This window comes from Aethalodelphis obliquidens, unplaced genomic scaffold (assembly GCF_003676395.1).
Source record: "Aethalodelphis obliquidens isolate GAN/ISIS:26980383/991018 unplaced genomic scaffold, ASM367639v1 scaffold50, whole genome shotgun sequence".
Classification (NCBI taxonomy): domain Eukaryota; kingdom Metazoa; phylum Chordata; class Mammalia; order Artiodactyla; family Delphinidae; genus Aethalodelphis; species Aethalodelphis obliquidens.
This window is the reverse complement of record NW_020837994.1, coordinates 9,856,909-9,873,590: the sequence shown is the minus strand read 5'-3', so window position 1 is coordinate 9,873,590 and position 16,682 is coordinate 9,856,909. Positions and strand designations below refer to the sequence as shown.

Here is a 16,682-nt window from a genome sequence, read left to right as displayed (position 1 = left end):
ACCTCCATCACCGTACTGTCACCTGGGGGTCTTTTCCTCCACTAGACGGGCCAGGGACTTTGTCTTGGTGGTCCTTGTAGCTATCTATGAGACCACGGATCGAAGTGGAGCCGTCAGGGCACTTGTCTACTGGACCAGGTTGATTGGTTCAGGAGTAAAATCATAGTCAAGCTGGCTCGTGGATCTCTCCCCTTCAGTGTTTGGACTTGGCATCAGAGGAGACTCAGTCAGTCTCTCTCTGGTGGCCAAAGCCAGATGCAAAACTTAAAGCCATCAGAGGCTGTTTTTCTTTCCCTTTTGAAAAAAGCCAGACTGCAACCAAATGATAGTAATAACAGCTAATACTTTTTAAGTCACATCTATATACCAGGCACTTTATGTGCCAAGCCCTTTATGTGCCTTTAATCCATTTAGTCCATAATCCATTTAGTCCTCGCAACAACCCCAGGAGGTAAACAATGTAATTATATTTGTTTACAAATAAGGAAACTGAGACAAAGCAAGGTTGAGTAACTTGCTCAATATCATACAGCTAGTAAGTAACAAAGCCTAAGGTGATCTGGCTCTAGAGTCCATTATAACCTCTACTCCACCTTGCAGAGTTGGTCGGCGGAATGTTAGAGAAGGACGTGTGTGCAACCAGCACACAGCTGGTTCTCTAGGTGAATTTCTGTCACTAGCAACCAAAAAATTCCTAGCGAAGATAATATACGCCCAGAAAGGAGCATGGTGTCCACCAACAACCTTGGTACTCGACATCTTACTCTTCCCATCTCAACTGGGCAGCCAAAGTGAGATCCCAGTTCCAAATGAAATCATATCCTTAAAACCCTCCAACCTCCTCCTAGTGCCCTAGGAGAAAGTTGAGGCCTCTCTGTGTAACATACAAGATGTTTCGAGGTCCTGCTCCTGCTTCATTTCTCACCATTCCCCTGCCCCCTTCCCATGATCATCTACAATCAGGAGGAGAAAAATGAGTTCCTGGGCTCCCATGCACTGTCTCAACCCTGCCCCATTTTATCTAAGCTCACCCCAGTTGCTCACAAGCAGTTCTCGGGATTGGTGTCTGATTTGGGTCCTCATCCCCCAACTGGTTTTTGCTACTCGCTTCTCCAGAGAGAGAAAGCCAAAAACAGAACTCAAGACCTTAGCACTGCCAGATGAGGAGTGCTCACCTGGCTGACTCCCAAACACTGTATCCACATCATTTCTGTCCACTGTATTTCACCTACCTGGGATTCTGCTGCCTAACTGAAATGACATATGAGCAAGCACCCCGCACGGTGCCTAGAACACAGTAGTTGCTCAGTATGTGATATTTTCCTTCCTTCCTTCCTCTCTTCCTCTCTGGGGAACACTATTATTGTCCTCATCCTGCCCCCATGACAGCATCTCGGGACAGAGGCCCCACTTCGTCTGCGGTGCAGTATATCTGAGAACTATCAGGTCTACTATCCAAGTCCTAGGATCTGACAAGAATAGTTCAAGTCCTAATGCCTTAGGTCAATGTGGGCGCTACTCTGGGGGCTGGGTCTGTGGCTGCAGGTGGGTATCAAAGGGCTTAGCTGTGAAGAGGAAAGAGCTTCAGAAGCTGACACCCCAGCAGCCCCGATGGTGCTGGTCCCACAGCACCTTTCCCTGACACTGGATTCACTATAAAAAGAACAAGCTCAAAGCAAATTATTCTGGAAGCACCTTTCCTCTTCAGAGCAATTCTCTTTGTGTCAGCAGAAGAGGGCTGGAGCATCTCATTCTGGTACAATTGGAACAATTACCCCTTAAATGTGATAATTACAACTTGATCATTTGTAGGCAACAACAAGATTTATTCCAAGATTTTCTCCTCCTTGTTGGAACTTTCTGTGAAGAAACTACTTATTTTCCAGATCCACAGGCTCTGTGTTTCTGATCCAGATGTGAATGCCTTCCAGTGCCTATCTTCCCAAGAGGACATAAATTCTGATATTTCTCTTTTGTGCTGTTCTGCTACATTTAAGGATGACCATGACAACTGCCTGGATAACTTAAACCAGAAGAGGACTAGACCTTTAGCATGTGCCCATGTACTTAAGAGCCAGCTGTCTTGTCAGATGCCATACTGACATCTTGGCAACCATTTGACCAAGGTGGCAACATAAATAGTGTTTCTCTCAAGGCCATGAATACAGAAAAAAGCTATATTCAGATTGCATTTTGTATCTGGAAGCTGCATGGTTGATCTGCCCATTCTGGACATCAGAACCTTATCTGCATGATTCCAGGTTTGGAACATTATCATGGCTGCAAAAAGTCGAGAATAAACAAACCTAACCTATGAAATAAACTATATACAAATTATTATGCAAATTACTTAAGCATAAGTGTACATAAAATCAATTATAACCACCACCATGGAATGTGAATGTAACTTCAGGAATCGTGAAGCCTTTTGATGCTTAGCCAGGTATGTCTAAAGAACATTTCTGCCCTCTTCCTGTCTAGAAGGTCTTCATTTGTCATCCTGATCTGCATTATAATCCTTTTCTGGGCCCACAGGGCACATGTTCCACATATACATCTCTGTAATGGCCACCTCCTAGTCTTGAGGTTTGGGGAATTCTCAGTCTCTCTCTTTTTTTGAGATGTTAAACTTTTTTTTTTTTTTGCATTTTAATCTTTTAAATTGAAGTATAGTTGGTGTGCAATATTACATGTTATAATATAGTGATTCACAATTATTAAACGTTATACTCCATTTATAGTTATAAAATATTGTCTATTACCCATGTGTTGTACAATATATCCTTGTAGCTTATTTTATACGTCTCCCTTTTCTTTTTTTTTTTAACATCTTTATTGGAGTATAATTGTTTTACAATGATGTGTTAGTTTCTGCTTTATAACAAAGTGAATCAGTTATACATATACATATATCCCCATATATCCTCCCTCTTACATCTCCCTCCCACCCTCCCTATCCCACCCTTCTAAGTGGTCACAAAGCTCTGAGCTGATCTCCCTGTGCTATGCAGCTGATTCCCACTAGCTATCTATTTTACATTTGGTAGTATATATAAGTCCTTGCCACTTACTCACTTCGTCCCAGCTTACCCTTTCCTCTCCCCGTGTCCTCAAGTCCATTCTCTACGTCTGCGTCTTTATTCCTGTCCTGCCCCTAGGTTCTTCAGAAACTTTTTTTTTTTTAGGTTCCATATATATATGTTAGCATACGGTATTTGTTTTTCTCTTTCTGACTTACTTCATTCTGTATGACAGACTCTAGGTCCGTCCACCTCACTACAAATAACTCAATTTTGTTTCTTTTTATGGATGAGTAATATTCCATTGTATATATGTGCCACATCTTCTTTACCCATTCATCTGTCGATGGACACTTAGGTTGCTTCCATGTCCTGGCTTTTGTAAATAGAGCTGCAATGAACATTGTGGTACATGACTCTTTTTGAATTATGGTTTTCTCAGGGTATATGCCCAGTAGTGGGATTGCTGGGTCATATGGTAGTTCTATTTTCAGTTTCTTAGGGAACCTCCATACTGTTCTCCATAGTGGCTGTATCAATTTACATTCCCACCAACAGTGCAAGAGGGTTCCCTTTTCTCCACACCCTCTCCAGCATTTATTGTTTGTAGATTTTTTGATGATGGCCATTCTGACTGGTGTGAGTTGATATCTCATTGTAGTTTTGATTTGCATTTTTCTAATGATTAATGATGTTGAGCATTCTTTCATGTGTTTGTTGGCAATCTGTATATCTTCTCTGGAGATATTTCGATTTCGGTCTTCTGCCCATTTTTGGATGGGGTTGTTTGTTTTTTTGATATTGAGTTGCATGAGCTGCTTGTAAATTTTGGAGATTAATCCTTTGTCAGTTGCTTCATCTGAAAGTATTTTCTCCCATTCTGAGGGTTATCTTTTCGTCTTGTTTATGGTTTTCTTCGCTGTGCAAAAGCTTTTAAGTTTCATTATGTCCCATTTGTTTATTTTTTTTTTTATTTCCATTTCTCTAGGAGGTGGGTCAAAAAGGATCTTGCTGTGATTTGTGTTATAGAGTGTTCTGCCTATGTTTTCCTCTACGAGTTTTATAGTGTCTGGCCTTACATTTAGGTCTTTAATCCATTTTGAGTTTATTTTTGTGTATGGTGTTAGGGAGTGTTCTAATTTCATTCTTTTACATGTAGCTATTCACTTTTCCCAGAAACACTTATTGAAGAGGCTGCCTTTTCTCCATTATATGTTCTTGCCTCCTTTGTCATAAATAAGGTGCCCATATGTGTGTGGGTTTATCTCTGGGCATTCTATCTTGTACCACTGATCTATATTTCTGTTTCTGTGCCAGTACCATACTGTCTTGATTACTGTAGCTTTGTAGTATAGTCTGAAGTCTGGGAGCCTGCTTCCTCCAGCTCCGTTTCTCTTTCTCAAGATTGCTTTGGCTATTTGGGATCTTTTGTGTCTCCATATAAATTGTGAAATTTTTTGTTCTAGTTCTGTGAAAAATGCCATTGATAGTTTGATAGGGATTGCACTGAATCTGTAGATTGCTTTGGGTTGTATATTCATTTTCACAGTGTTGATTCTTCCAATCCAAGAACATGGTATATCTCTCCATCTGTTTGTATCATCTTTAATTTCTTTCATCAGTGTGTTATACTTTTCTGCATACAGGTGTTTTGTCTCCTTACGTAGGTTTATTCCTAGATATTTTATTCCTTTTGTTGTAATGGTAAATGGGAGTGTTTCCTTAACTTCTCTTTCAGGTTTTTCATCATTAGTGTATAGGAATGCAAGAGATTTCTGTGCATAATTTTGTATCCTGCTACTTTATCAAATTCATTGATTAGCTCTAGTAGTTTTCTGGTGGAGTCTTTAGGATTCTCTATGTATAGTATCATGTCATCTGCAAACAGTGACAGCTTTACTTCTTCTTCTCTGATTTGGATTTCTTTTATTTCTTTTTCTTCTCTGATTGCTGTGGCTAAAACTTCCAAAACTATGTTGAATAATAGTGGTGGGAGTGGGCAACCTTGTTTTGTTCCTGATCTTAGAGGAAATGTTTTCAGTTTTTCACCATTGAGAATGATGTTGGCTGTGGGTTTGTCATATATGGCCTTTATTATGTTGAGGTAAGTTCCCAACATTTTCTGGAGGGTTTTATCATAAATGGGTTTTGAATTTTTTCGAAAGCTTTTTCTGCATCTATTGAAATGATCATATGGTTTTATCCTTCAGTTTGTAAATATGGTGTATCACATTGCTTGATTTGTGTATATTGAAGAATCCTTGCATTCCTGGAATAAATCCCACTTGATCATGGTGTATGATCCTTTAATGTGCTGTTGGATTCTGCTTGCTAGTATTTTGTTGAGGATTTTGCATCTATGTTCATCAGTGACATTGGCCTGTAGTTTTCTTTCTTTGTGACATCTTTGTCTGGTTTTGGTACGAGGGTGATGGTGGTCTCGTAGAATGAGTTTGGCAGTGTTCCTTCCACTGCTATATTTTGAAAGAGTTTGAGAAGGATAGGTGTTAGCTCTTCACTAAATATTTGTTAGAATTCGCCTGTGCTTTTCTAAGAATTTGTCCATTTCTTCCAGGTTGTCCAATTTATTGGCATATAGTTGCTTGCAGTAATGTCTAATGATCCTTTGTATTTCTGCAGTGTCAGTTGTTATTTCTCCTTTTTCATTTCTTATTTGAGTCTTCTCCCTTTCTTTTCTTCATGAGTCTGGCTAATGGTTTATCAATTTTGTTTATCTTCTTAAAGGACCAGATTTTAGTTTTATTGATCTTTGCTATTGTTTCTGTCATTTCTTTTTCATTTATTTCTGATCTGATCTTTATGATTTCTTTCCTTCTGCTAACTTTGCAGGGGTTTTTTGTTCTGCTTTCTCTAATTGCTTTAGGTGTAAGGTTAGGTTGTTTATTTGAAATTTTTCTTGTTTCTTTAGGCAGGATTTTATTGCTATAAACTTCCCTCTTAGAACTGCTTTTGCTGCATTCCATAGGTTTTGGGTCATCATGTTTTTATTGTCATTTGTTTCTAGGTATTTTTTTATTTCCTCTTTGATTTCTTCAGTGATCTCTTGGTTATTTAGTAGTGTATTGTTTAGCCTCCATGTGTTTGCCATTTTTTACATATTTTTTCCTGTTATGACATCTAGTCTCATAACGTTGTGGTCAGAAAAGATACTTGATACGATTTCAATTTTCTTAAATTTAGCAAGGTTTGATTTGTGACCCAAGATATGATCTATCCTGGAGAATGTTTCATGAGCACTTGAGAAGAAGGAGTATTCTGTTGTTTATGGATGGAATGTCCTATAAATATCAAGTAAGTCCATCTTGTTTAATGTATCATTTAAAGCTTGTGTTTCCTTATTTATTTTTATTTTGGATGATCTGTCCATTCGTGAAAGTGGGGTGTTAAAGTCCCCTTCTATGATTGTGTTACTGTTGCTTTCCCCTTTTATGGCTGTTAGCATTTGCCTTATGCATTGATGTGTTCCTACACTGGGTGCATAAATATTTACAATTGTTATATCTTCCTCTTGGATTGATCCCTTGATTATTATGTAGTGTCCCTCTTCGTCTCTTGTAATAGTCTTTATTTTAAAGTCTCTTTTGTCTGATATGAGAATTGCTACTCCAGCTTTCTTTTGATTTCCATTTGCATGGAATATCTTTTTCCAGCCCCTCACTTTCAGTCTGTATGTGTCCCAAGGTCTGAAGTGGGTCTCTTGTAGACAGCATATATACAGGTGTTGGTTTTCTATCCATTCAACCAGTCTATGCCTTTTGGTTGGAACATTTAATCCATTTACATTTAAGGTTATTATTGATTTGTATGTTCCTATTACCATTTCTTAATTGTTCTGGGTTTGTTATTGTAGGTCTTTTCCTTCTCTTGTGTTTCCTCCCTAGAGAAGTTCCTTTAGCATTTGTTGTAAAGCTGGTTTGGTGGTGCTGAATTCTCTTAACTTTTGCTTGTCTGTAAAGGTTTTAATTTCTCCATCGAATCTGAATGAGATTCTTGCTGGGTAAAGTAATCTTGGTTGTAGGTTTCCCCCTTTCATTACTTTAAATATGTCCTTCCACTCTCTTCTGGCTTGCAGAGTTTCTGCTGAAAGATCAGCTCTTAACCTTATGGGAGTTCCCTTGTATGTTTTTTGTTGCTTTTCCCCTGCTGCTTTTAATATTTTTTCTTTGTATTTAATTTGTGATAGTTTGATTAATATGTGTCTTGGCATGTTTCTCCTGTATGGGACTCTCTGTGCCTCCTGGACTTGATTATTTTCTTTCCCATATTAGGGAAGTTTTCAACTATAATCTCTTCAAATATTTTCTCAGTCCCTTTCTTTTTCTCTTCTTCTTCTGGGACCCCTGTAATTCGAATGTTGGTTTATTTAATGTTGTCCCAGAGGTCTCTGAGACTGTCCTCAATTCTTTACATTCGTTTTTCTTTATTCTGCTCTGTGGTAGTCATTTCCACTATTTTATCTTCCAGGTCACTTATGTGTTTTTCTGCCTCAGGTATTCTGCTATTGATTCCTTCTAGAGAATTTCTAATTTCATTTATTGTGTTGTTCATCTTTGTTTGTTTGCTCTTTAGTTCTTCTAGATCCTTGTTAAGTGTTTCTTGTATTTTCTCCATTTTATTTCCAAGATTTTGGATATTCTTTACTATCATTAATCTGAATTCTTTTTCAGGTACACTGCCTATTTCCTTTTCATTTGTTTGGTCTTGTGGGTTTTTGCCCTGCTCCTTCATCTGCTGTGTGTTTCTCTGTCTTCTCATTTGGCTTAACTTACTGTGTTTGGGTCTCCTTTTCGCAGGCTGCATGTTCGTAGTTCCCATTGTTTTTGGTGTCTGCTCCCAGTGGCTAAGGTTGGTTCAGTGGATTGTGTAGGCTTCCTGGTGGAGGGGACTAGTGCCTATGTTCTGGTGGACGAGGTTGGATCTTGTCTTTCTGGTGGGCAGGACCACATTCGGTGGTGTGTTTTGGGGTGTCTGTGAACTTATTATGATTTTATGCATCCTCTCTGCTAATGGGTGGTGTTGTGTTCCTGTCTTGCTAGTTGTTTGGCATAGGGTGTCCAGCACAGTAGCTTGCTGGTTTTGAGTGGAGCTGGGTCTTAGTGTTGAGATGGAGATGTCTGGGAGAGCTTTCGCCATTTGATATTACGTGGAGCCAGAAGGTCTCTGGTGGAACGATATCCTGAACTCAGCTCTCTTACCTCAGGGGCACAGGCCTGACACCCGGCCGGAGCACCAAGACCCTGTCAGCCACACAGGTCAGAGGAAAAGGGAGAAAAAAAGACAGAAAGAGAGAAAAGTAATAAAATAAAATAAAGTTATTAGAATAAAAATTAATTATTACAAATAAAAAAATTAAAAAGTTGAAAAAAATTATAAAAAAAGAAAGTTAGAAAGAAGAGAGCAACCAAACCAAAAAACAAATCCACCAATAATGAGGTGCTAAAAACTATACTAAAAAATTTTTTTAAAAAAAGGACAGAACCCTAGAACAAATGGTAAAAGCAAAGCTATACAGACAAAATCACACAAAGAAGCATACACATACACACTCACAAAAAGAGGAAAAGGAAAAAATATATATATATCGTTGCTCCCAAAGTCGACCGCCTCAATTTGCGGATGATTCAGTGTCTCTTAAGGTATTCCAGAGATGCAGGGTACATCAAGTTGACTGTAGAGATTTAATCCACTGCTCCTGAGGCTGCTGGGAGAGTTTTCCCTTTCTCTTCTTTGTTCCACAGCTCCTGGGGCTCAGCTTTGGATTTAGCCCCGCCTCTGCGTGTAGGTCGCCTGAGGGCGTCTGTTCTTCGCTCAGGCCGGGGGGAGGGAGGGGTACGGTTGTGGGGTGAGCTTGCGGTGGCAGAGGCCGGCGTGACGTTGCACCAGCCTGAGGCGCGCCGTGCGTTCTCCCGGGGAAGTTTTCCCTGGATCACAGGACCCTGGCAGTGGCGGGCTGCACAGGCTCCCCGGAAGGGAGGTATGGATAGTGACCTGTGCTTGCACACAGGCTTCTCGGTGGCGGCAGCAGCAGCCTTAGCGTCTCATGCCCGTCTCTGGGGTCTGCACTGATAGCAGCGGCTCGCGCCCGTCTCTGGAGCTTGTTTAGGTGGTGCTCTGAATCCCCTCTCCTCGCGTACCACGAAACAATGGTCTCTTGCCTCTTAGGCAGTTCCAGACTTTCTCCCGGACTCCCTCCCGGCTAGCTGTGGTGCACTAGCCCCCTTCAGGCTGTGTTCACACTGCCAACCCCAGTCCTCTCCCTGGGGTCCGACCTCCGAAGCCCGAGCCTCAGCTCCCAGCCCCTGCCCGCCCCGGCGGGTGAGCAAACAAGCCTCTCGGGCTGGTGAGTGCTGGCCAGCATCGATCCTCTGTGCGGGAATCTCTCCACTTTGCCCTCCTCACCCCTGTTGCTGCGGTTTCCTCCGTGACTCCGCAGCTTCCCCCCACCCATCCCCCCATCTCCACCAGTGAAGGGGCTTCCTCACGTGTGGAAACCTTTCCTCCTTCACAGCTCCCTCCCAGAGATGCAGGTCCTGTCCCTATTCTTTTGTCTCTGTTTTTTCTTTTTTCTTTTGCCCTACCCAGGTACGTGGAGGAGTTTCTTGCCTTTTGGGAAGTCTGAGGTCTTCTGTCAGCGTTCAGTAGGTGTTCTGTAGGAGTTGTTCCACATGTAGATGTATTTTTGATGTATTTGTGGGGAGGAAGGTGATCTCCACGTCTTACTCTTCCACCATCTTGAATGTCTATCACGTCTCCCTTTCTGTAGTTCCAAGTTCATGCTTTAAGTGCTGATAGAATCATGAAACCAATATTTTTATGGTTCTAGTGGCCATTATTCCTCATATATCAATGCAAATATCTACAAAATGCTCCAACTTAAAGAGGCTTGCAATCCTGCTTGCCTTTCTGCAGCTGCTTGCAGCTGAGCAGTGTTACATGTGTATCCCTCGGCCTTTCAAGGGAAGAGCACCGCCTCCAAACGAAGTGCCATCTTCAGGGGTCCCCCACCACCTAGAGGTCCTCTACCCCAGGCTACTTCTCATGTCTTACAAACGTTCCCTCCTGCCCATAGCAGTGTGGAGTGTTGCTGTTTCTCCATTTCAAATTCTCTCATATCCAACCTACACATATTCTGTTAATCTGTAGAGGATACCTTTGTCACCTCCGGTCCTCCGGTTCTTCCACAGGAAAACATACACCTCATTCATATATATATATATATATATATATATATATATATATATATGCCACAATTTGTTTATCCATTCATCCCTTGATAGACACATTTGGGCTGTTTCTACCTTTTGATTAATATGACTAGTGCTGCTATTAACATGTGTGTATATGTACTTACTTGAGTATCTGCTTTAATTCTTTGGATAGACATCTAGGAGTGGGATTGCAGGGTCATATGATAATTCTATGTTTAACCTTTTGAGGGAAGACCCATTTCTTTTTGAAGTGGATGGGGAATTCTTTGTGAAAGGGGATGGATGTTTTCCTGTGGAAGACCCAGAGATGACTGGGTATCTTCTACAGAGGGCAAGACTGTGTCTTATGTCTGGATTCTCATGGCTTAGCACCATGCCTGGCACCATAAATACTGCTCAAGGATTAGTTGAAGGAATAAATGAAAACTCAATGAGAGACACTATCAAATACAGTGTAACATTGCAAGGTATATAATGTTTTAACAGTTTTTTTTCTTTTCTTTCAATCATTCTTTCCTTTGATTCCTTGTAACTAGCAAACTTGTAATGGGGTGTCATTGCCAGGCCCCTAATACAATCAGGAAAAATTTCTCCCCATATTTGTGGGGGACAGGGGTTGGTGGTCCCTTTCAAGCCATGAAAAATGTGATGTTAATATAAAGTAACACAAAGCTTTTGTGACAATGGGCCCCTCTGACTCAAAGATTACAGAAAAACTGTAAAATTCGTTGCAGAAATAGGGCAAAGGATTGTCTTCGGTTCAGTCCACATACGCCCTCTAGTGTCAAAAACTTCAAGTAAGCTAAGGAAGGAAATGAAGTCCATGGGGTCCCAACGGTCTCTCTCTCAATGCCTCACTCACCTGCCTTAAAAAATACACTGGGATTCCTTCATATCACCTATTCTAAGAGAAAATAACTGACCGATGTGATTGGCCCAGGCTGCATCCACTCTCCTTGAAGTCACCAGAGCGACATTCACAGAGCTGGAGGACATCTGGCTATCTCATGCAGTTATGTCCAACCTGGGTCGCCAGACCTCTGGGCATCAGAGGAAAGAGTATGGGGGTCCTCGAGAGGGTCCTGACATTTCAAAATGCATAAGGAAATCGTACTGTAGCTGGAGATGAAATTGGAAACCACCAAAGAAATTGGCAAGTACCTTTTCCTTCAGCTGGAATTAATCAGCTTGGTGTTGGATCGTCACTGCTTCTCTCCCACTTGCTAAGTGGTAGTTACCTATGCCTTGAATTAATTGCAAATAGGAAAATAAGTAATGATTTTACGTATGTGGTGGGTAAAGAGTACAAGATATGTTTAAACTGGGGACTCATAAGGGTAAAAACATAATAAAAGTGGTCCTTCACAGTGAAAACTTCAGGACCCACTTCCCTGCTACCCTATTGGCTGGCCTCTGAGGTATGGATTAACTAGGTTGCTTTCAAGAGGGGACATGTCTCATGGCCAGGTCCCCTCATCAGACATTGGGAGTAGCAAAGATTCTTCAGCCTGCACTAGTGAATGGCACATAGTGTTTTCTGGAAAGGTGCTCACACTCGCTTTTATCTGTTTGGGCTCAAAAACTTTTGAAATCTCCTGAGAGTCTACTCAAAATTCTACCCAAATTATTTAGTCCTTTTTTCTTCTTCTTTTTTCAGTTTTATCTCCCCAAATTCCACCCAATCTTCCAAATAACTCCTATGCCCCAATCTGTCAGGTCTTCTCACCAAACTATGATATATTTTGAACGTTTATTCATTCATTCAACACATGTTTACCAAAGGCTCATTATGGGCCAGGCTTTATGCTAGGTGTTGGTGAAAACAGTGACAGACGTGCCTCTACCATCATGCAGGATACAAGTAAGAAGTGTCGTGACATGGGAAAGTTGGGTTGCTACAGGAGTCCATAACAAATAGATGAAATCTACATGTGGGGAGAGGAGGGACCCCCCCCAAATGGGTGTGATTTAAACTAAGATCTGAAGGATAGGAAGGAATGAACCAGGTAAAGAGGAGGAGAAAGGGCTCCAACTTGCGAGAACACCATGCACAGAGGCCCCAAAGTGGGAAGGAGCATGGAGATTAATTTAATTAATTAATGAATTAAATGTCTTTGTTTACTCCAATCCTCTCTCCTAGACCTTGTCCCTACAATCTCTGCCCACGAAAACCCTTAAAAAACCCTCAAATCTTATCTTCTCTTGCTAACCATGACCAAAAAGTATCATCCTCAACTGAACCAAAGGATTTCTTTTTCTGTAACATTTAAATGACACCAATCCATTACTGCCTTGTGTGGAAGCTATTAGCACACTTGTTCTATCCTCCCAGTTATATTACAAGTTCTGGGAGAGCAGAAGTCTTTGCATATAGTAGGACCCAAATAGTTGTTGGACTGAGTTATGTTTCTTTACATTCCTCACACATCTAGCCTTAAACTAACTAGCTGGCATACAGATATTTCTGTGAGTGAAATTAAAAAAATGAAAAATGGTTTAAAGTCCAATGAAAGGCAATGATTGTTAAGAACTGTGAAGGGTCTAAGATCTTACCTATTTGCAAGACGACAAGTTAGCCTGCCACAGTTGCCTGGATGTTGGCAGAAGACATGAGGCTCCTGGGCCAGAGACAAAGGATGTAATTACAGCACAGCAAGCTGCCTGATCATCAGCATATTTGCATCAGTTCCCCTTCCCCTGAGTCCCATGTTGTGATGCAGATAGGCCCAGGTGTGTGCCTGAGTGTGCAGTGGATTGCATTACAGAGAGGAACCCTGAGCTAGAAAAACCCAAAGTTTTTATAATAGGCAGTAAGCATGAGGCTCCATTTGGCTCCAGAGGGAGACACTGTACTTCCCAAGGCTGTTCATTATACAAACTTCCTTAAAAAGAGAGTCCATAACAAAAGGCAAAGAGAGCCTCTGCTAACGAGCCATGCAGAAGCATGAGAGACCCATGGAGAATTACTTCTGAACATTGAGCAAAGTCAACAGGCATTAGTAATAAAAATAGCCACTGCTTGTTAGGTGTTCATATGTGCCATGTACCGAGCTGAGTATTTTATATGCATCAGCTCCTTTATTCCTCTCAACACACGAGAAAATATTAACACATTTATGGGAAAATATTTTTATCAATTAAGACTTTCAGCATACAAATGATAGCAACAATGGAGAATTTGGAAACACAGGAGCCTTAGGAAGGTCTCAGGAAGTGGCTAAATCTATTAGCTGAATACCACCTGGACTCTCACTCCATCTGCTATCTCTGCTTCTGCCTTTCTGTACTTCTCTGGCAAAATTGTGACTGTGCCAGCTCCCAAATTCACTTGCTGTAGTGCCAGCGAACTTCAGAAGATGATTAAGAATCCCTGAATCCAATCGCCAATTCCATATTCAATTCCAAAGAATATGATTGGCCCATCATGAACACTGTTTATTTGTGTTGGGGAGAGAATTTTACAGTAATATAAATAACAAGAGGTATAAAAGAGGTACACTTTTTTTCATAATCATTACTGAATTTAAGGTAATTTGTGTTCCCACTTACTGATCTGTATCTGCCAGGCTGTGAGCAGCTGCAGCTGTTTTTATTAACAATGCCTGTTGACTTTACTCATATCGTTTAACAGAATTATAGTCACATTGGGGATATATATGTATATATTCAATTTTTCGAGTTTTATGTATATTATTAAAATTGTTTTCCAAATATGTTATACTAACATAAATTCCTGCCAGCAGCTTGAGTGACCCTATCTGATGGCTTATTTGGTAGAATTGATCATTATTTTTCAGAAAATCTTTAACAGGTAAGAATGGTCTATATTTAGGTTTTACTTTTTTTTTAACTGGTGAGATTAAACTTTTTTTTTTTTAAGGCATTTATATTTCCTCTCTATTTATTTTTCTGTTAAAGCCCTGGCAGGAATCAACGTTCTTTTAATGTGCCTCAGTGCTTAGAATAGTGCTTGTCAAGAAGCTGACGCTCACAAAGCTTTAAAAGCAAACTCATAGATTGGCCAACCCAGTGGTAACTGTTTTACATCCTTGTAAGAATAATTAAGCCACTAAAACCTAACAATTGTTTACCATTTTAGAATTTACACAGAATATATTGGCACATTTGAACCCCACAACTACTGTGTGTTGTTATTTTCAACATTTTACCATGTGGGGAAAAGTCTGGAGTACTGAGGTCTGAGAGGGATAAAGATTTAAAATCTTGTCTACCGTAGAAACGAAGGAATTAAGCTTCCCTGAAGAAAGCGACTAAACCAAATACATTTCGTCCTCCTGTGCACGAGAGGGCGAAGCAGCAGTATATGAAGGAGCAAGAATGAGGGGCCCGCGGGACTACACTTCCCAGAAGGTCTCTGCGCGATCCCCCGGGATGCTCAGCGGCCGAGGACTGCACTTCCCAGGTTGCCGTGGGGCTAGACGTGACTGTGTCTCCCACTGAGCCAAACTGAAAATGGGCACTGGTTCTTCGGTGGGAGTTGGCTGTTGAGCTGTACATCTCATTGCCTGGAAACGGGAGCCGGAAGGTTCTCAAACAAGATTCCGCTTTCTTAGGGCGGTAACAGCATGCACGGGTTAGGGAGGGGCGGTGGGAAAAGCGGAGCCGCTCTGAACCATGCTATGGAACTGTGGGTCCCTCTGTGAAGAGGCCCAGCTTTGCGGGACATTGGCGTGAGCCTGCGCCGAGAGACGTTCGTGTGACAGGCCGAAAACTACACTTCCCAGCATCCTCGCGGTACCAGAACTACCTTACCCAAAAGCCTGAGCGCGATTTATCCAGCCTTTCGCCCTCCCCCGCCAGCTGGAAAGCCGAAGACATGTGGGGTCGCTGGTTAGGGCGGCTACTGCGTTCTGAAGGCAGCGGGGCCTGCCGGGTTTCAACTCCCCGCGGGCGTTTTTCCCCGGCCCTGAGGAGAGGTGAGAAAAGGCACCGCATCACCGATGCCTGCGTGCTCTGTAGAAAGACGGTGCCCGTGGTTCGTGCATGCTTGGGCGAGCGTGAGGCGAGGGTGCCACGCCTTCCAGCCCGCCCCGGGTCCTGGCGACCCTGCTTCCGGGCCTCGCCCCGAGGGATAGAGGCGGGAGGGTCGAGGACGGAGAAGAGGACCGCCTTCCTCTTAGATGGGCTTGCCTCTGAAGGCCTGGCTTCCCGCCTGGCTCCGCCACTAGAGCCCCGCCAGGCGTCTTTTTGAACCCTTCTTATTATTATCAAATGGGGCTGATAATCCCCGCCCTCTCGTAGGTGTGTCGGGAGAAACCGTAAGGTAATCTGTGTTCGGAGAGGCCGTATATTTTTCGCGGCCTGTTCAGACTTAGACTGTGTTGCTTAGGTGCAGTCCTCGAACCCAGGTCTCTGGTAAACTACAGGGTACATTTCAGGTCAGGTCCGCTTTATTTTCGCTGATTTTCAGTACTCTGTAATCACCTAGTAGCCTTTCAAAAAAAAAAAGAAGGAAAAGAAAACGGGAATGCCGTAACTACAAGGGTTGACTGGGAGGCGCAGCTGTTAGCAGTGTGTCCTGGACGTCTGACTTTGAGAGACGTTACCAGAATCTTTTTTCCCCTAATTTTAAAACTCTTTAAGGTTGTCCGCAGAGTAGGCACTTCGTAATAACCATTGTCTATTCACCTTAAATCTTCAGTGCCGGGTGAACTGAGTCGCCCAGTACCACTACTTTGTGCTGTTTTGCTCATTGTTTCGTTTTACTCACCCAAGCAAGACTGCAGTTGTAGATCCCCCATCTATAAGACCGCTGTTTAGTTCCCAGGGTCCTTGGCAAGGTATTTTTACATATTTAGGTGTTTAGTATACACGCACATCATGATGGGCTTTACAAAATGGACGTAGCATTTTTTTGAACCCTGGAAAATCGCCGCAGCCTCAATCCTTTGTAAAGTTTTAGAGCTAATATGATTTGTGTCCCTCTTCATTAAACAAATATTTATTGAATGTTTACTGGGTACAAGTAGTTTAAGCTTGCCTCATAATGTCAGTAATCAAGGAATTTGAAAACCTTGACCTCTGACCAAGGGAAGGGTCTTGGTTAACTATCATCTAGTCCCATTCCCTATTTAAAGATAAAGGAAGGCACAGGAAGGTTTGTCTAAGTTTTGTGACCAATAGTGCTGGATTCCTAGTTCATTACAACTTCCCAAACTTAGCAGAACATCAAAAACACTGGGGGTGCTTTAAAAAACACAGGTTTTTTGGCCCTCCCGCAGAACTACTGAGTCAGTCTGGAGAGGTGGAGCCCATAGATCTCTGTGTTAGTTTATTATTTAATATATTAATCCTGATAATTCTCATGCATCTAGCAAAGCATACGTCTACAGACCAGCATGTAAAAATATATATTAATGATCACCCACGTCACTGAAGTGTTGCACCTCTGAAGTTAGCAGTAAATTTTTAA

The 16,682-nt window shown here is 41.8% G+C and overlaps 1 protein-coding gene across 5 annotated transcripts in view; it reads left to right on the top strand.

The window, feature by feature from the left end:
- Nucleotides 1-14,684: 14,684 nt before the first annotated feature.
- CCDC90B (coiled-coil domain containing 90B) overlaps nucleotides 14,685-16,682 on the top strand; it is a 54,381-nt gene continuing 52,383 nt past the window's right edge. For 2 of the 5 annotated variants that reach the window (XR_003428113.1, XM_027083544.1), the window contains exon 1: nucleotides 14,701-15,186. Coding sequence is in view for 2 of the 5 variants with exons in the window: in XM_027083544.1 (XP_026939345.1) it covers nucleotides 15,087-15,186 (100 nt within the window). In the remaining 3 variants the exon portion in view is untranslated. Of the gene's footprint in view, nucleotides 15,187-15,385; nucleotides 15,534-16,682 lie in introns of those variants that run through there. The other 3 variants (XM_027083543.1, XM_027083547.1, XM_027083546.1) reach the window with 3 other exon arrangements.